The sequence below is a fragment of the Engystomops pustulosus genome, chromosome 3 (genome assembly GCF_040894005.1).
Source record: "Engystomops pustulosus chromosome 3, aEngPut4.maternal, whole genome shotgun sequence".
In the NCBI taxonomy this organism is placed as follows: domain Eukaryota; kingdom Metazoa; phylum Chordata; class Amphibia; order Anura; family Leptodactylidae; genus Engystomops; species Engystomops pustulosus.
The window spans coordinates 132,430,569-132,451,471 of NC_092413.1; the positions used below are offsets into that span (position 1 = coordinate 132,430,569).

The 20,903-nt window shown below is 39.4% G+C and overlaps 1 protein-coding gene across 5 annotated transcripts in view; it reads right to left on the minus strand.

Annotated features, from left to right (window-relative positions):
- Positions 1-20,903, minus strand: part of FAM135A (family with sequence similarity 135 member A) — a 73,568-nt gene that overhangs the window by 7,319 nt on the left and 45,346 nt on the right. For 2 of the 5 annotated variants that reach the window (XM_072142177.1, XM_072142176.1), the window contains exons 7-20: positions 20,026-20,199; positions 18,530-18,656; positions 18,091-18,244; positions 15,924-16,001; positions 14,113-14,162; positions 13,766-13,921; positions 12,661-12,734; positions 11,252-11,406; positions 7,304-9,623; positions 4,784-4,944; positions 4,060-4,151; positions 2,976-3,073; positions 1,719-1,870; positions 1,318-1,428 (exon numbers count right to left, since the gene is read on the minus strand). In XM_072142177.1, coding sequence (XP_071998278.1) covers positions 1,318-1,428; positions 1,719-1,870; positions 2,976-3,073; positions 4,060-4,151; positions 4,784-4,944; positions 7,304-9,623; positions 11,252-11,406; positions 12,661-12,734; positions 13,766-13,921; positions 14,113-14,162; positions 15,924-16,001; positions 18,091-18,244; positions 18,530-18,656; positions 20,026-20,199 — 3,902 coding nt within the window. Of the gene's footprint in view, positions 1-1,317; positions 1,429-1,718; positions 1,871-2,975; positions 3,074-3,850; positions 3,930-4,059; positions 4,152-4,783; positions 4,945-7,303; positions 9,624-11,251; positions 11,407-12,660; positions 12,735-13,765; positions 13,922-14,112; positions 14,163-15,923; positions 16,002-18,090; positions 18,245-18,529; positions 18,657-20,025; positions 20,200-20,903 lie in introns of those variants that run through there. The other 3 variants (XM_072142179.1, XM_072142178.1, XM_072142180.1) reach the window with 3 other exon arrangements.

Sequence of the window (20,903 nt, forward strand, 5' to 3'; positions counted from 1 at the left end):
AGAGGTCTGAGGTCCGCTCACACACCGTTGACACTAGAAAAGGTATACCCGAGTCAAAAAAATCAGGTAGGAATAGGAGATGCTATAAAATTTGCGGCTCATGCACAGGGATGTGGGAAACCAAAATGTGGGTATGAGCACATAGAAATTCATAGCATCTAGCAATTGTTCCCAATATACGGTTGTGTACATGACAACCCTAGGTTGTCTGATCGATCCTATCATATACTGCCATACTACTGTATGGCAGTATAAGCCGCCGGCAGCAATCGGCAGGTTAACATCCGCCCGCAATCTGTGCTAGCACCGACCGCAGGTGTTACCGGTAAGCCTTTGCTGCAATATACAGCAAATACTTACCGCCTATGGAGAGGACTCAGCCCGTGAGCCCTCTCCATGCACCCGCACCTGGCATGTGACGTAATTCTACGTCACATGTCGGTAAGGGGTTAATGAAGATCTTAAAATATCAAAAATAAAAATATAAATGTATACAAGATTATTTTAATATACATATATACTGATTATAGTAGATATGCTGCTGCAGCAACAGTAGGTTTTGCAGACACTGTAGGATAAAATTCTCATTGTACCAAAATAAATAAAACTATAAAACAATATTGCACTGACCCTGTAACAATGTGCAATAAACCAACATTGCAGTGACCAGTAAAAATAAAACAATATAATCTTATAAACAACTGTGCTCCAGATATAACTATCTTGTATCAAAGATGAATGTCAAGTTTATTAGTTAAAAAAGTGAAAAATGTGACATGACTTGTCGCCATGAGCATCTGTAAATCAACTGAGCTATACACGTTTCAGAGCATCTATCTCCTTCCTCAGTAGCAATATTGGTTCTATTGCACATTGTTACAGGGTCCTAAAATGTTATAATTGTTTTGTCAGCAAAACCACTCAACTCAGGGAATAAACAAGATATGCTTCTGCATCAGTGTAGTTACAGCATTATCAAGGTATGTTTGCTTCATAATGCATGAAATAGATTTCCTTTAAGTATTGTATGGCAATGCCACTCAAAGAAACGGGTTTCCTTAAAGAGGATTCCCCACATAGCAACAGAGCAGTAATACAGGATAGGTGATCATTGTGGAAATCCTCACAGAACACAACAAAAGGGGTACCTCATGTTGCATAGGTCAAATAATCACTTATATCATATGTTGCTATAGGGAAATTCCAAAAATTGCTAGCTTTTTGAACTTTTATTTTGTTCCATATATCTATATCTATATGTATGTATATCTATAGATTTCTCCAAGCAAAACATTTTATTTTATGAAGACTTTATACCCGGTTTCTTGCTAAGCTTGTACAGGAAAGTCTGACGGGGATCAGAGTGGTCTCTGCAAGTAAGTTGTAGAAGAGAACCAGACTTTTTCCACTTCTGCATGAACCACAAGCCTAGAATACAAAAAGTTACTTTTGAGAAATAAAAAAATACTAGACTTAAGCTCTTGTTTTTAAGAGTCTTTTAATGCCACATTCAAAATACAGTAAAATTATTTCTTTGGAAAGGATTGGCATCCAATGCAGATATGGACATATTGATAAACCATTAAAAAAACAAAAAATGAAAGACACTATGCTAAATATTGCTAGAAAACGTGTTGTTTGTATTAATGAACATATTGATCATAGACTATTTAACAATCTGAGGACAATCTTATGGCCAGTGACATGAGAAGACTCACCTGTATTGACAAGTGCACTGCTGTTGTACAGGGTACCTAAATGTGGACCAGATAAGGAGAGGAAAGTGTGCAGCTTGCCAAGGTAGCACTTGAATCTCGGTCTTGAAAGAACTGATCGTATGATTAGGTTTCCTAAGGAGTGACCTATAAAACTAAAACAGGATAAAACACATGAACACAGAAAGCTGTTATACTATAAATCTATTTTTCCCCCAAGTGTGGATGTTAGAAGTAGGTGGTAAATGACTTCACAGTGGGATCATATCATCCCTGGATACCATGTGAATACATATCTGGCTTTTATGTGGGACTCACGTCTTATAAAGTACAGGCACATTGCTAGGATATGTTCAACTTCTTGATCCTCTACAAAACTAAACCTGTGGTGGACCTAATATTCAGACTCATTATGCATATATGCATCTATGTACACACACATGCTTTCCAGCCACTTATCAAGGTAAGTCTGTTTGTGATACAGAGCACTTCACCTATAAGGCAATATGTATAATTTATAAGTGACCCAGAAACTGACAGTCTTCCTTTTGTGCACATACCCGTGCAGATAGCACATGTGCATAGACATCAAGAAAGTGGCCAACTTCAAACAGTTATATCTTCTGAACCCTGACACTCACCATTAATATCATATGTAAATAAATGTTTCTAGGTGCCACAGAACTGGAGATACGCACTGTTGAAGTTGCTGTAAAAAAGCGGTTGTAACCGCAGCCAGAATTTTTTTGGTCTCTGCGACAATTGCATTTTAAAAATGTTGGGTTGTCATAAGAACCAGGATTAACAATAAAGTTTAATTACAGACATTATTGATAACTGCTTTAGCTGTTTATTGTAGCCTAGGACTAAAGTACAGTAAATTACCAAAATCCATAAGTCTGTTTGTAACTAGGAGTCGCCTGTAAGCCTGGAGTTCTTAAGTAGGGGACCGTCTGTATCTACTTTATTATTTCAATTGCCCAGTATTCATTTATAGAAAGTTTAACAGCATGATAAAAAAAAGATAATTCTAAGAATAACGTTATAATAATTATATATTATGTTATTCTGAATATTGCTGGGTGTTGTCTTTACTAATGTAACTTTTCAGCATTTTCTTACCGAACTTACAGTCAGAGGGACGATTAAGCCAATTAATTCATGTCAATAAATTACATCCCATTGCTGACTATGACAAACAATCTAAATGGCAGAAGATAAATAGAGCTATATAGGCCGAGATCACAACCCGTCTCTTACCTGATCCTGGAAATAGCTAGATTGTATATCTGGATATACTGTATGATTTCATCCAGGAGACGATCAGTCATTGAATCAAAGTCGGCAAAGGTATCATTCTGCGGGGAGAAAGTAAATGATTAATGTACTCTCCCACTTTTTACCTGGGATCTTTCACCACCTCCATCCTCTCTGTTGATTTTAAATTTATAATCAATGGTATTATATTCAGTTCTGTACTGTCAGAGCAAAGTCCAAACTCTCTCATTATACAGCAGAGAACCGAATGTGCATATCATCTACTTAAACACTTAGAGAGGTTGCCCCAAGTATTTAAGTCATCCCCTATCTACAGCTAGGGTATAACTCTGATCAATGAGGGTTCATAAAAAGTACAGAAACAGCTGCAGCTTTAAACGGGTTGTACCAGGATAGCTAACTGGTGAGGGTCCAACTGGCCAACCAATCACAAGAACAGGACCTCTAATGCTCAAGAAAATTGGGATCCCATTCTCACTCATGGGTGGAGCAGTAGGACAAACATGCAGCCTGCAGCTCCATTCACCGTCTATGGGGGCTGCTGGGGATAGCAGATTGCTGTATTCCATCGTTCACAACGGAAAGGAGTGGAGACTGGAAAGTGTGGGCATGGACAAAGGATCCAGGAGCTTAGGTAAGCGATGGGTAGCAGCAAGTTAAGCCTGTGTGAGGAAGAAGGAGGGACTGGACGGTGCGGGCATGGACGAGGGATCCAGGAGCTGACAGCAGTTGGGATTTGAAATGTTTGAATATTACTATTTGAAGCAGTTTTTTCCACACAAAATTCTACACTGTGTAGTTTTACTTTTTTTTTCCAGGAAATACAAATTATATTTAACAGGATCTATAGGACTCACCATATCAGTGAGGCTATGCCACCTCCTCTGTAGTTTGCATATAGTTCCAGGACGTGGGGAGTGGTGTTGGGTCACTGATCTACTAGAGAAACCTTTTCAATATAATTTTTATTGTCTGGGAAATCACTTCTAAAAATTAAGACATAGCCCTCTTTATCCTCCTTGTACAATGAAATAAAATCTGTAAATAAGACTGTTGAATACACCACCTGATTCCTCTCCGACATAAGGAAATCTTTTCGCCCACCCGGAAGTCCAAGTTCAATGTATGTCCTTACTAACCGGAGGTCAGCACTATTACCTGCCATACAAATAGAGAAGGGAAAAAGCGAAATCAATTTTCATGTACATATTGTTCCCGTGAAAGGGTTCAGCACATCACAGCATCAAAAACAAGTAAAGAGGTTCATCTGCGGGAACTTTCGCCAGAGCTCCATTTACTTCAGGAAATTACAGACAATCAGAGAGCAATCAGTTGTTGGTATCATTCTCTCCTATTCTTATATCTCACTGGCCTCCTACCAGGGGAAAGATGTTGTGTAAGCACTTGCCAGGGTCTGAACATACTAGACCCCGGAGCTGAGGAGGATGATTTGTGGGAACATCAAGGTGTATGCTTCTCTGAATTAAGAAGTGTCAAGACGCAAGAAACAAAAGCACGGTCTCAAATACTGAATTTCTTGCGGATATTTTGATAACTTGTACTTTGCACCCCCTATTAGTTGTTCTAGATTGCTGCACCACAATATTCAACTTTCTGGCGCACAGGAATTTCAAGTGCAAATTACTACAGTTCTCCAGGCATAGACAGATTGATGCATCTCCCCCAATGATTAATCTGGCACAGTAGAGAACTGTCTAGTTCTACTCAGCACTTGTCCAAAGACCAACACATCAATACATCTCCCTCATAAACTACAACATAGCATTTACCATCCAATCCATGAACACAAACAATCAGATGGATTCCATCATCGGAGTTGTCATCTTCCTCCATGCTAAAGTATGGGACTGTAGAGGCCAACTGAGGCACATCGCTATACAAAAAACCTGGGAGTCTCAGCTGCTTTAGTTCTTCTTTGGCCTGGAGGAATCTGTAAAGTACACAAATATAAATATATAGTACATCAAAATGTCTTAATATTAACAGAGAAAGGATAAGAAAATCTAGAGAGGAATAGTGTAAAATAAATAAAATGGATCCACTTCCGCCTTCAACTTGACAATAGCAAGAAAGAAGTGGTGACGGAAAAAAAAAAAACCCTGGAAGACCTATTTATGTAAAGCTTTTGAGGTGGTGTGTAGTTTCTAGTTTGGGAATAATTGCAGCAAACAGCTAGAACATTGTCCCAGGCTATTCACATCAGATCCTGAATGGAGACTGAATAGGGTAGCAATGTCCTCCAATATTGGAATGACAGGGCACCATGTTAGATATGGGGTCCCACAGTTGGACCCCCCCAATCTAGCAGTTGTTACTTACCAAGTCAATAGGTTAGAACTTCTTATTAGTGAAAAGCAATGAAAGCCCTGTGTAAGAAATAGACTTAGACAACAAAAGGAAATGCACAGATAATCATATTTTAATGGATATGTAAATTTGCCAGTGAGTACATTAGGGGTGGGCCTCACGTGCACACTCCTCTACCTGCCTCATAGCTGTCTTTAGGCAAATTGGGACTTTGTACCATGTGAATTTATAGATCTATGAAAAGATAATCTCTGCATCCACCTACATATACTTCTGATCCTATAAAAAGGGAAGAGTTTTATCATTCGCTGTGCAAGGAGCCCACAAAGATCATTTAAAAATAAGGGGCGGGTCAGAAAACAGGAGATGATCCTTCTTTATACACAAAATTCTTCCAGATAGTTTAAGGAGTAATTGAGAACACAATGGGACACATTTACTAAGAACAGGGCAAACCACACTATGTCCAGTCTGCCTGCGTAGTGTACAGGATGAATCTGGTGCTCCCTGCACTGCCCGACAGAGTGCTTCAACTTTTTTTTTTGTGCACCTTTAACATGAGGTGTGTGACACAATTCTGTCATACTTTGCATGATAAATCTGGTGCACTGTCTGACTGAGCACCAGAACACCCCCTAATGTGTGTCGCATAATGCTTAGTGCAGCCGCTCCACAAAAGGGATAACTGCGCAAGAAGTTTACACCTAAAAAAACATGCAAAGTCTGCCAGAAAACTGGCACAAGGGCCTTTGTGCCCCATCACATCGGGAAAGCGCTCCCGATAATACACTGCCCTAGTAAAATGTTAGAGAACATAGGGACATTAAATAAAGTGTCATATTAAAAGCATTCATAATTTAAAGTTCACTTTTTAACTGTGTGGACTGTCCCTATGATTAACCTAGTGTGAGCTGTGCCTTTGTGTGGCCAAGTAATAGCCATGTCACAGCCGCCACTTATAGCAGCTATCATTTAGTCAGTCACTGAAGCGTAATACTGACAACTCTCCTTTTTCTTTTATAGATGAGGCCATGTATTGAATCACATGTAAGAGTTAAAGTATAACAGATACAGGACTCAAAGGATAGAATTGTCATCACATGATCACATGCACACCCCAATAAACTACAAGCCCCCTCAAGTAGGGATTTCTAAATTTCATGTGAAATCTCACCCATTTACTCATAAAAAATCTGTTCCAAATGAAAATGAACAGAGAATAGTCATATTCGCTTGAGATGTGTCAAGTCTAGAGTCTGCAGCGTGCAGGTCGCTTCAGACACCCCTATCTTCAGTTCTATAGCACCTAAAAACATTTCTTTTGGTGACATATTAAAAGAATCTCATCTTTAAGATAGTATAAGGCGTGTGGTGTTGGGAACTAGAGAACCAGAGACACAAGCAGTTAAATAGTTAGAAATCTGAGCTGCAGATAAAGATCCAGATCCCACCTATTTATTTAACAGTTTGGATCTCTGGTTTAATATGACACCAAATGCATGTTTAAAGGCACTATAGAACCAATGATAAAGGCATCTAAAGTGACCAATCCCCCAGAGCTCATTTCACAAAAAAATATGACTCTTCTCTGTTCACATGCCTTTGAAGTAATTCTTTTAGGTAAACAGACAAGATTTTACATAATTTAGGAAAACCTAGAAATTACATTTCATAACCTACCTTAGGGGATTAGTAGTCTAATGGGGTAAAATCTGGTAAGAGTTTCCCTTTAACACACAGGTTTTAAGACTGGCATTAAAAACACTAGTCTTAATGAGTTCCCCACATTGTATTTTAATGGCAATAATTTGTCTATCCAAACAATGGTTCCACTCACCAAAACTTACAGCACCATAAACCCCTGTGGTGCTGTTAGTTTAGGTAATTCAATCCGGTGTGGCATCTTGTTATGCAGCCAATATATAAATAGTATGATGTAGACACAGTGCAGTATATGTCAGGCTGAGATGAATAATACTCACGCTAGCATTAATGGTTTTGGAGAACTCTCATACCAAGCAAGAGACGTTGATGGGTCAAGCATGGCACCACCTGGTTGCTTTGTAATAGTGTCAAATGTGCTCCTTGGAGAATATGCAGTGCCACAAGGGGAGTCTTTTAATGTATAGGAAAATGATAAACAGCTGGTCGTGCAGACGCCTGGCATAGTTACGGCATCTTTAAAATATTCAGGACCAAGGCGTTCAGATCTTAAACACTTGTCAGTAGCTGAATCATGGATAACTTCACATTCGGGATCTTCTGACTTGTACAGGGGGCCGTCGGTTTCCTCATAATAGCCATTTTCAATCATTTCTTCATCCTGTTCCTCTTCATCATCATCTTGTAGAAGTGGGGCAGCCGACTGCAACTTTGAAAGTTCTTTTTCAGGACTTGGGTATCTCAGGTCGTCTGCGGGGCTTATGTCAGAAATATCAGTGCTACTTTGAGAGCCAAAATAATTTTCTACCAAGCCTTGTTTTACAATGTCGGTGCTGGTTGTAGAAGTAGGTATAGCAGCAGAAGGACTTCTACTCACAGCCTCAGGTAAGCCCTGGCTAGTCTCTTTTGGTTCCATGCCAACTTTGTCTTTCTGTGGACCAACCTCATCATCCAAAACAACAGAGCCAGAAACTACAGACTTTTCCCCTACTACAATAACTTCTGGATCAAGCGCAACATGGGAGCTAAGGCGTTGAGTTTCTGGAATTTGAGGTTCTCTAAAAGTGGTTATGGTGCCTGGTTGTGGAATAGGAATACTCTTCACTTCATTTGGAGTTTCCTCATCAGAAATCGCAAACTGGAAGAGGTCTCTTATGCTTGAAAGGGAGGAATGCACTGGAACATTTTCACTTTCTGAAAATACAACACATTGAGGCTGGGCAAAAATATTGGACTTTTTAAGATCGAACTTTGGCACATCAACAGTTCCCAAGTCGAGGGTAGTTTTACTATCTTTAACCTGGCCCTCAGGTACAACTGAAATTTTCGAACTTTCATCTGGTGAAAGTTCATCATCATCAGAAGGCAAGGAATTAATAGATGTCAAAGACGACTGGATCTCACTCAGAGCACTGGTGCTTTCCGTACAGTGGCTCTCGACTGTAGTTTTCCGGTTTGATTCTGGTTTTAGCAATAATTGTGAAAAGGCTTTCTCATTTGATACACGGTCAGGCTCAGTTACATTTTCCAAGCAGCATTCTGGATTTGGATGAGTTGCAAAAGAACTGGGTTCGCTTTCTACACCAGAATCTGAAAATCTTGAAGAAGCGCAGGTAACACTAACATCAGGTAACTTTATTGTGTCCGCACTCACTACAATGTGAACCTCTTTTGAGCTGAGATGTGGCTGGTTTTTCAGCTTGAGCAGAGAGTCTCCATTTCCGGTTAATTTTATATTCATGCCCACAGCAACATCTTTTTCAAACACTGAATCTGTTTCTAGTAATGGAGTTACTCCAACAGGCACAGCCGATAAACCATGTCCCTGAATACCATCCTTAGCACTTACATCTCTAGAAACTTCAGACTTGGATGGAAACATAACAGTTACTTTTTCACCTTCATAGGAGTTCTTGGTTTTTGGTTTAACCTCTATTGTCCTTACTCCAGAAGGTCCTGTGGACTGACCACCACTGCACCTTTCACCTTCTTGAGGTACTCTATCCATTTGCGTAACCACAGTACCTGACTGCTGCGTGTTGGGAGTACCTGAAATAGTGGAGAAAGGGATTAGATTACCAGAATCCAAGGGGTTACTGTGGCTTCCCTTGGAACTCTCACCACTTACAGAAAGTGGCTTGTTTGTGACAGTGTTTGAAGACAAAGAGTTATGTCCCTTTTGCCATGTGTGGAAGCCAGATGACTTGGCGTCACTTGGTGGAAACCCTTGACTAGAATAAACTCCATCCTTATGGCAATGTGAAGGCCTGCCTTCAAATGGTTTAGACATAACCTCTGCTGTAGCAGCTTTTAAACATTTGTAGCTCACTAAAACCACAGAGTCTTTTGAGTTCTGCTTAACTATCTTTTTGGGATTTTCAGTTTTCATTGTCCTCATCAATTTATTTACTTTAGCTTTTGACTTATTGTCATCTTCATTTTTAGACTTTAGAGACAGCATTTTACTTTGATGCTTTTCACCTTCAATACACCAATGCGGACCAGAAACGCCTTCAGCAGCGACTTTTAGTTCTGGGCTGATCGGACCATACACATATCCATCTTCATTTTCAGGCTTCTCCATTTTATTAGAATCTGATTTTTGCAAGTTATTAACACCCAGCCATGGTCCATCCAGATCTGCAGTATGGAAAAAAGAAGCATCAAGATTTTTCAACTACTTTTTTTTTTTTTGTTTTGCTCAATCATAAACCTACCCATAGCAGATGAAAACAGTTCTAACAATATTTCTAAACTACAATAGAATCTACATTTGTATTAAAGTTCAACTCCAGAGTAACGTGGCCAAAAATAGTTTTAGCACAGCTGGAGAGTCTTTAAGGACAATTCCAACAATGCCTGTATCATGCTGCTGACTTCTTCCTACCCGGAGATCCGGCCTAATACATCCATCATCCCTTCTTATACAATCATGTCCAGCTTCTCCTGAAGTGGGCAGGTACTTCCTGGTTGTGACCTCAGCTAAGAGGGCACTGAGGCCAGAGAAACTTCCCACACTTCCCATAATGCTGAGCTGTCCTCTAATGAATTATCAGTAGAATCTCAGGCTGAAGCTTCTCTTTGTCATTACTGTTGAGGCATCTAGGGCAGAGCAAGGCAAGGGAAACACAGAGCTAGCAGCACAGATCACTGGATTCCTAAATCTTTCACTGCGAATACAGCAATTAAATAAATCAAATCTCCTTATTGTGTCCCCAGCACAGATGTCACAGATGTGTATGTCAGTTTTACATATTCACATATATACTAACATACTGTAGTGTTACTGTAACCTAAACGTGCTGATTATTACACACACTCACACATATACACCTGTGCACTTTTACACAGAAAAAGACTCTATTAAGATACATACATGACTGCTCTGCTCACTCCCTGCTATGATGGTTGTGTCAGCCAGGTTGTTCAAATCTGTGAGGGATTTTCTTATGGCTTTTACTGTGCGGTCCAAATGATTCTAAATTATTATTTTGGTCATTGAAATCATGGAGAAACCCAAATTTATATAGTATTTTTTTTTATTAGCTTCCAAACAATTCTAAACTTTTTCAAACTGTTTATGGAGCAGAGTAAGATGGTAATTTTCATTCATAGAAATTTGGGAACTGTATGTCAATTTCATACATTTTAAAGATTTTTATTGGTGGAGAGGTGGACGAAAATGCTTCACAGCTTGCAAGTCTTAGAAGCAGGTGTCGTGTTGTATAATACAGAGGTGGCTCGGCCCCTACATCGATAAAATGTTAAACAATAAGTGACAATGTCATATGTTATTTCATAAATTAACACCTCCATGAATAACTTAACATTCATCCTTAAACAACTACTAAGTTTTACATGTATTGTCCTCTGCTGGAAAAAAACAGTCTAGATAAATGCTCAGCCTGAAGTCTAGGGGAGTAGTGAGAAATGATCAGCAGTTGTCTAAAAACATGGCTAGATGGGACATATCACATGCTACAGATGTGTTGCAGAAATTTCATCATTGATACAATTGAGGGCAGTAGACGTCCAGGTGCTTGCCACTAACAACCACACTGAGATTTATGGGACAGATTTTCCAGCAATAATTTCTTCATCATCATCCTGCTGTACAAAGCTATGCAACATCTTCCGTCTGCCCGTCCTCCTTATAAGAACCTTATTAGTACACATTTCATGGCAGAATGCAGGTCCAGACAGCCTGTCCAACACAGAGAGAGGAGACGTAATACATAGTTTTGTGCACGCTTATAACCTGTACTTACCTTCTGTAATGTAATCTAAATACCGATCTTCAAAAATAATAGGCAGAGAGTTAAAGTCTCCATCTAGCTCACAGCACTCTATGGGCAGAGGAGGAAGAGAACTGAAGTAGGTGGAATTCTTTATAGCTGTGGACATTTGGAGATGACTTTGGGCGCTGTGGAAATACAAACAGCTTCAATAATGACATATTTCATTCAGGTGCATATTACCTTTGAAATGTGAAAATACTCATACTAGTAGAAAACAAACTACACTATAGTAGGTATCTGAAAAACTGTTTATCCCTTACTGCTGAGCATTTAATTACATTTTTCATTGTAACAACTTTTTAATTTTTTTCTGTTCTCCATGCTGTATGAGGGGATGTTTCTTTTTGCAGGACTAGTTTGTGTTTAGTGGTACTTCTCTGGATGTTGGTAACTTACTGTATTTTAGTCCCAGGTTACAATGATCAGCTGTTATCATTGCCAAAGGTTTCTGCATTTAATGCTGGTTCTTAAGACAACCCAAGATTTTTAATATACAATTGTCAGAGACCCAAACATTTTTTACTGCTAGTACAATTATAAAATATACAGTTCCAACTTACATACAAATTCCATTTAAGAACAAACCTACAAAACCAATCTTGTACGTAACTTAGGTAACACCTGTATTCTGTTTTTTTAATTTATTTTTTGTTACTTTATTCCCATCTGGGCATTCATATTTAATGTAATTCATTTGCCATATGTAAACATTTCTTTAAAAAAAAAAAAAATGTTCCTGTGTGAAGATAATTTCTCATAAATGAGATAGCTTCCTTGGATACGACCTCCCCGCACTCTGGCAGCGGTGGCCAGACATGGGCTATTGATTCCTGTCTGACCTCCTGAATTCAGCGATGATTACCACAGGACGGCAGTGGGACATGCAGCAACTCCCGGACATTTCATATACAAAAACTTTTTGTTTCTTTGTGCAATCACTTAGCAGAGATGGTTGTATAAAAGACACAGTCTTGTTTCTAAGGGACCATATCGCTACATTTATGAGATATTATCTTCATACAGGTAAAAATTTTAATAACATCTAATTGAAGAAATCTATATACATGGCAGATTAATGAAACTGAATGTGACTGCCCAGATGAGAATACTCCTTTAAGTTAGACAATGCCTTTCATAGGACAGGTCAGTGTACAATATACAGTACTCAGCCCTTTAACCCAGATAAAAGAAATTTCTATTACTATAAAAGTGATACAATATTCTTTAGTCCCCTGCCAATTAACTAAATTAATTAAATAGGAATGAATAATTGAAACCAGTCTTATTACAAGAATTGCATATTTATAATTGCTTGCATTCCAAGCTGATAACTGAGAAGAAATCTTACAAGCTATTACTTGCATAATTTGCATACTCACTGTAGTTCTTGGTATGCCAGGGCTGCTTGTCTAGGATGCTCAAGGCAAAAGAAAGCTTCTGCAAATCTACGTACCTACCAAACAGACAGACAAGGAGACAAGTAGTGAAAGACAAGAAGCTGCAGGGTAACTTTTAGCTATCTTAACCCCTATATGACTAGACTTACTTGGGCATAAGGAACTCTACTTGGAGCCCTGTATAAGGCTGTCTTCACACAAACAAATGTGAAGTGTGTGAAAATGGGCCTTTAAGTCGGCCTGATGCCAAGGACTGCACACATTGCACAGAATGGGAGCCTCTGCATTACACAGAAATATAATACAATGATTCCTGTCCTGTGCAAGGTGTGCAGTCCGTGGGATCGGACCAACATACAGGCCCATCACCTCAAGCTGCACACAATCCTATGAAGACAGAAAGCTGATAAATCCAACTTTTCACTACAGGGAGGAGTAGGGACAGAATACAGCTAGTTACCCTGCTCCGACTCCTGATTGCTCCGTGGTAGTGAAACTATGCCACGGGTGACAAAGGTGGCACTCAGACTCTCAGGCTGTTGCCCCATGGAAGAGTTCGCCAGACAGGGAATCTCCTGCAGTCCCAGGACTTGCCATGCTTAGCATTATTTTAATATGAAGCATCCTGGTCTACCTGAGACTGCAGGAAGAGAGAGGAGGTATGGATAGGGTCAGGTTATCATTGGAGCTCCTTCTTTGTGATGCCTGAATCTTCCTGTTCAGGGTGCTGTAAAGGGAAGCTCCAATGGCAATCCAGATTTCTTCTCCTTCTAACAAAGATATTGGTGCCCTCAGGCCCATTGAAAGCTGTGGTACAGCACGGGGCTAGATGATTGCAATAAGTTACTGCATTGCTGTGAATTGCTGTATTGGCACTTTGCAAAAAATATGCAGGTTTTGGGTTGGAGTTTCGGCATTTGACCTCTAAAAGGTTCGCCATCACTGTCATAGATAGTAGATATCATGCTAAATCCGAAACAAGCATTAGGAAACTTTATAGAAAGATCTACATAATAATTGCTATCATATTTACCCTAGTGATAAAAAGCTACTGATCAATAAGACAAGACATAATATGACTGCTCACCCTAAGCGTATGATGTTCCTGTGCAACAATGCTTGTGATTTCATCCTGTAAAACTATGATTTCAAGAAACTGTCCCCAAAGTGCCATCAGCAGTGAACAAAGCTGTGCCAGGTTCATGTTAATCAGTTCTGCCAGTTCATCGGGATTATCGATTTTCTGATGAAAGATGGAACATGTTATTATTCGGTATTTATTTCTACTACAGATATCAGATGCATGGCCAGTAATCTATGAGGAGGACTATTACAACAGTGATATTGATGGATGGGAAATAATGATCTTCGTGGCAGACCAAAGGGCGTGCACAAATGAAGCAGTAAAGAATTTACATGTATATAGATATATACCTTAACATCTTCACACAGTTCTGCGAGACGAGCATCCACATCAATTTTTTCTGAAGAAATAACATATGATGTATAAGATCTTGTGACTTCTGCTCAATAGTTTTACTATGAACCACATTCACATTACAGCAGATATGATGATGACATGATATGATGAATATGTAATGATTGAACACTAGATGCATTGAACATGGTGGGCAGTGGTACACCTTTAATGACTACATATAACTATAAGGTTCACATATATTTCAGGATTATCAGACATCATACAAAACAGTTACATGTTAAAATACAGATTAATGACTTATGAAAAAGGAAGTCTTATAGATGTCATAAGATGTTGTATAAGAATAATAAACATGCAACTCTTCTTAAAAGGGCAGAGCCAGTAAGCCTTCTAGACTCTAAGTTCTTAAAGGACATCTACCATCAGGATCAAGGATTGTAAAGCAAGCACACTTACATGCAGGATCTGCTCTTCTTTAAGCTTTCTATTCCCCTGCCCTTAATAACAAAAAGGCTTTGAAAATTATGCAAATTACCCTGAGGAGCTCCAGGCTCCATAGATGTTAAAACATTAGAGGCTAAGAGATCCTGCCAGGGAGGGGGGGGGGCACACACCTGCATGTAAGTGTGCTTGCTTTACAAACCTTTATCCTGGTGGTTGATGTCCTTTAATTCTTTCTGGGAGTATATAAATAAACTGTCAACTGGGAGTTACCATTCTCTTGTTGATATAGCGTGTCCTGCTATAGTTTATCTAGTAGTGTCAGCGCTCACTGCATTTATAGCAAACAAAATAAACTTTGCTCAATTGAGTAAAAACTCCTCTTCTATACAAAAAAGAAAGGCCTAATGCCAGGTTCATTTAGCTTACACTGCTCTTAGGTTACAGACACTGGGCAAACTTCATATAGAATCACTAGTAATATAACAGAAAAGATTCTTCTAGTCAGTCATTTCACTATAGGCGCCACATTATTACTGTGTTTGTGCTGCAAGTTTTTTCTTTCCACAACCACAAGTAAGCATGAAAATGCCCTCACTGGCAACATATAAAAGAGTTGGGTATTGTACCCACCTCAGTAAATTTGTGTGCCCATTGGGTCTGTGTTAAAGTACACAACGGGCTAACTCCCATAAATAATCCTATAGAAATGGGTTTATTGTCTCACAATTCATTTAGAAATAAAAAAAAAAAAAAAGACTCCCCAACAAACAATTCATCCAGATGGTCCATATGACAGTGCTTATGCAGCATAGGAACATCTAATGTAAAGAAAAGAGTATCCAGTACATCTATTTATAAAGGTTTAAAAAACCATAGATCCATGACTTTTTCTATATGACCCATATGGTGCCGGATACTACAAACTGAGAGTTACAGCAATTTTGTTTAAAACTGTAATAGAAAATGCATCACACAGGAAAAATACACATATGGCGGAGTCATCATAGCCCGCCATAAATAATATAGTTGTTAAATAAGTGTAGCATAAATATTGGCCATAGGTCATTTACACCCATGAATTTTTAACCCACAAACAAAAGTTGACCCTTTTGTATCAGAAGAACTATACAACTATACTGAATACATAAAGCAGCAGAGATACATTTTAATCTACTCAAGCATTAAATCCATAGCCATGGTGGACAGTGGAGCATTGAGCAGGAAACCCTCTTTTCTTCTGCCCTTGCTAAAACGGGGAAAAATGTTGCAGTGCGTAGATGGCTACACAAGGCTAAGGTATCCATAAAGAAAGAAAACACTTATGTACAATATCAGATCCTTCATACATGATGAAACATACCGAGAGCGTCGTCTCTTGTGGGCCACGGATATTTTCTTCTGAGAAGACGTTCATAAAGGACCTGCATGCGGGGCTTGGCTGATTGTAAGGATGGCACACATATGTACTTATTACACTCCTGTCATATCTGTGCTTTATGACTTAACTTTGTGTTAGTGCGAAGACTGACAGCAAGTGAAAGAAAGTTGTCAAGTAAAGCACAGAGATCTAGTAGATTTAGACAGCTTCTCTATGATGTACATTGAAGGACTTCTGTATTTAGTACACTCCAACCAGACTGCATAGTAAGGGGTGGATATCGGTTTAGAAGGTTAGGTACAGGACCGTGCTCGACAAATGCACTTTATAGTTTCATTTTTTCATGTTGCATGGTGAGATGGTTAAATGACACAGAAAGACAAATGTACATCATAATTAAGCATGGAAAAACAAAAGAGGAAAGAAAAGAGATACTGATAAACTAAGAGGAAAAAAAAGGACAGAAAAGTCTGTGAAAGGTCTACCCTCCGCTACACTGGCCGACTACATGCACAATCCCTGAAATGTGATTGGAAGAGCTCAGGCGTGTTCCCACTGTGGCCTATAGTAAGAGGACACCCAACCACCAGGGTCTCAATATGAGCAATGTTAGTAATTAGTATAAATGAAGGCACCATTTTCCCAAACCAGAGGTTATTTTCAGCTCTATCCTAAAAAATATCCAAGCAACATTATGAGACAAGCAAATGTCTACTATCAAAATATTACAATTTCATAAATTATAGAAGTATATACATGGGTGCTACAGAGTTTGAAAGTCCTTAAGAATTATATGAAATTCTGCATAAATATAATAAAATATTAAAGGGGTTTTCGGGGACACAGCAGTATTTGGCACCAGTGGTTACAAGCTGTGGACGTGAAATCACCCATGTATCCTCTGTAAATAGAGACTGGGAACTACAGGAGCTTTTTCTACCGTATGTTGTACCATTCCCCTGTGATCTCACCTGCAAATGTTCACACGGCCGTTGGGGGGCGTATATACGCCCCCCATAGGCTGGCAATAGGCACACAGCGCCGTATGGAGCAGCACACGTATGGTACCGTACCATTCCGTACATGAGAGAAAGTCCTATCTTTCCCCGGAATACGGTGCCGTGCGCCATACATCGCTATGTAGAGAGGCAGGGGTGAGCTCCCGGGCACCGATGTGTACCCGCCATGCTACAGTACGGCAGGCACACGTTCATGTCAATGTAGCCTTAGTCATATTTTTATAAACTGAGGAGTCTGTTTAAAATACAATTTCAGCTACAAAGTACAAATCATGTAAAAGGGAGTCTGTCAGCAGTTTTGACCATACAAAGCTGTAGACAGTGTTAGTAAGCATCCGTGGACATCTGTGTAATCATATCTTTGTGTGTGAAAAATGAAGTTATGATCCAGCTCTGCAGCTCTTGCCAGGGCTGTCTTTCAGCCCGAAGAGCTTCCTGCTCTCTGCTTAGAGTCGGAGCTGTATCAGGATTTTTGTTGGACACAGCAGAGGGGAGGGGCTGTGGAACAGTTAATTACAAAAAGCAGAAAGCTCTTCAGACTGAAATACCCGCCCTGAGCACTTGTAGGACCTGCAAACCATGTATAAAATGTCCCTTTTCACAGTCCTGCTGCTACTTACTACACACACAAAAAGGAATGATTACACAGCTCTCCAGCACCTATAGCTAGCGCTGTCTGCAGCTTTGTACGATCAAAACTATTGAAGGATTCCCTTTAAGATTCCCTTCATTCTTCTCATTTTCTCCAACATTATTTTCCTCCATACATTCGCATTTAAATAATTTCAGGCAATGCTCCATGGGACAGCAAGTATACATATTAACCAATAACAGACAAACAGGAGACACTTATTTAAACAGAAATTCAGATAATTCTATAAGGATCACAAAAGTTCCTAGGACCACTATATATGTATAAAATGATTTTATAAAAAATGACACAAGCCAAAAGTAACAAAATATCAAATTAGATGCAGACTGTGTATTGACTACTGGATTTAGGTCTATAGCATTAACAATACTTCCCAAGTGAGTGAAGAGAGACAATGATTGATTCCAGAAGCAAAGCAGGTAAATGAAGAAGACAGCAAAAGCCTCATATGCAAAGAGTAGGTCATTATCATACTTACCCAACTCCAGCTTTAGTGAGGAGGGCAGCTCCTTGGATACAGCCATGAAATAACTGTATAATCCCTTAAAAGACGACAGCAAACAGGCACAGAGTGTATAGTGAAAGTTGTAGGCATGCTGTAGGAAACATTCTTGGATCACAAAGCTGTTACCCTGAAAGATATATAAACATATTACCCCAAGTAGTGTAAAACGGAATACATGATGGTAATATACAGGCCAACTAAATAGTAAGTCGCTTCCCCATTGCTGCTACAATCCGTTTCCCCCTTACAGTGTAGCCTGAAATCCAACACACATCCAGGAACTTAACACGACTAAATGTTATATTTACTATCACATCTATATTGTCATATTTATTTCCATCCTAAAATGACATCATCATGTAAGAGTAGATCGGGTGGGGGAGACGGGATGAGAACCGGTAGCATTTCTTACATCTGCAGACAGCTGCTTTGTGTAGTTGCTGCCAAACACTACACTTTCTAGAGTTGGGATTGCTGACTCCTTGTTCTGGGCTGGGGCATTTCTGTTCAGCCAAGTGTTCTTCATTGCACGGTGAAAGCTGGAGGTAACCGATAAAGAAGAGTGAAGATATGCAAGACATATTAAACATGAAACAGAACTGAAGTAAAAGAATAGAAGGAATTTTCATAACATACTGCACACTTCTGTAAGTACTAATCAGCAGCTATATTTTAGGCATTGTAGACAGTTTTTTGTGTTGTGAAGTGATTGATTACTAGGTCCCATTGTGGCACATCTTAAAGATAATAGAAATATGTAGGTTAAATGTTTAGACATTAAACCAATTATAAAGAATCTACTACTAAATATTCGTACAGTAGTAGGGTTATACTTTAAAGGACATCTACCACCAGGATGACAGATTGTAAATCAAGCACACTGACATACTGGGGTGTGCCCTGTTCAACAAGATCTGCTCTTCTTTTAGCTTCTTATGCTGTGGTTTTAAAAAAGGCTTTAAAAATTGTGCAAATGAACAAGAGGGGCTGCAGGCTCCATTAAAGGGGTTATCCGGGTTTAAAAAATTTCTTATGGCCGGGCTGGGGAGGACTATTTAAACACAATAAACATGTAATTACCTCCTTCGGTGCTGCCGATGTCCCGCGCCGCGGCTGGTCTTCTCTGTGCGCTGGTTTCATTACACCGGCGCACAGGGAGCTTCCGGCCGGCCGGATGCTCCCATGCGCACCATCTCCCAGCGCTTCCAACGCTGAGAGATAGGGACGCATGGGAGGAGCCGTCCACATCGCGGACTGGAGGCTCCCTGTGCGCGGCTTCCATGCCCCTGTAAACAAACAGGGGCACGGATCGAAGATCCCTGTGCGCGGGACATTGGCGGCGCCGGAGGAGGTAAGTACATGTTTATTATGTTTAACTAGCCCTCCCCAGCCCGGCCATAAGAAATTTTTTAAACCCAGATAACCCCTTTAACACTTATGGATCCTGGTGCCCCTCAGGCTCCTTTGCATAATTTAAAAAATCCTTATATTCCATATACTAAAGCACACTATAGAGCACTATAATCCTTATATTTCCTTTACTAGAGCACGAGTCTTTACAAAAGCTCAAGACAGGACAAAAATGTGCAGATTGCAAAGACTTTAATGTAAAGGGCAGTGTTAAAAAATAAGCAGATGTTGATCTCTCTCATGACTCCCTGTTACACACACACATAATGAATGGAGAATATTTTCAGGATATCCCTAAAACAGGCAATTGAATTTCTACTTGGCTGATACTCTGCTGTTGAATGAAAGTTGGGACACGTATTAGAAAGTGGAAAGTGACTAAATATGATGTTTTTTTACATCATTGATCTTCGTTCCTTCTTATATTTTAAATGTTCTATAAAAAAAAAAAACACACATGCACACAGACACCAAAGTAGATTTTTTTTAGATACTCACCTGATGAGTGGCTGATGCAACGCAACCAAGGAGCCATGAACTACGACAGATATGACTGAGAGGTGAAAGTAATCAAACATTAAATTGATGTGGTGATGAAGGCCTCTATGGAGGTTAAAGTGCAACTTCAGATTTCGACTACTAATTAGTTGCAAGGCGTTAGGGTCATTTGGTCTGTAAAAAGAGAAACAAATGTTTTACTTTATGAAATGGTTTATTTATTTAAAATACGTTGGGGGAATTTATGGGGACCAGTGTTTTAAATACCAGTCTTACCAATCAACTTAGAAGCTCTGGCCTCTCAGTACATCCGGATGCAATCCCCACCAGGTTGTACCTGTTTAGACCAGATATGACCATGCAGAGATTTCAGCTATAATCTTTGGGGAGATTTTAATGTTTTCTGGTGCATAAGTCATAGTAAATCTCCCTCATGATATTTACCCACCTCCCTCAAAATGTAAATTTTGAATTGTTCCGCCCCCTCCCCCCAAAAAAAAGATTTTGAAAACGAGATTGCAGATGGGTGTTTGGAAGAAGCATCACTTTATCACAGCAGCAGGTCCTTTCAGTGCACAGGTTACATATGCAACATAATCTAGTGCAGAGTTCTTTAATAAATGATAATGTGTTCATTTAAATAGGGAAGACGTTTTCTCGGTGCCACTTTTTGGATTTTTCTTCTTGCATATTTTATGTTGGGTCCTCAGACTCTCCCATGTCTTATCATGAGCAAAATCCAACAGTCACTAAGAAACAACACAGTTCAGCACAAACAGGAATTGTGAAAAAATGACCCTTCACATAGAAAACAAAATGTGACTCGATGTAAACCGTCAACAGAACAAGTGCTCTCTGTCCTACTTCAGATGATTGTG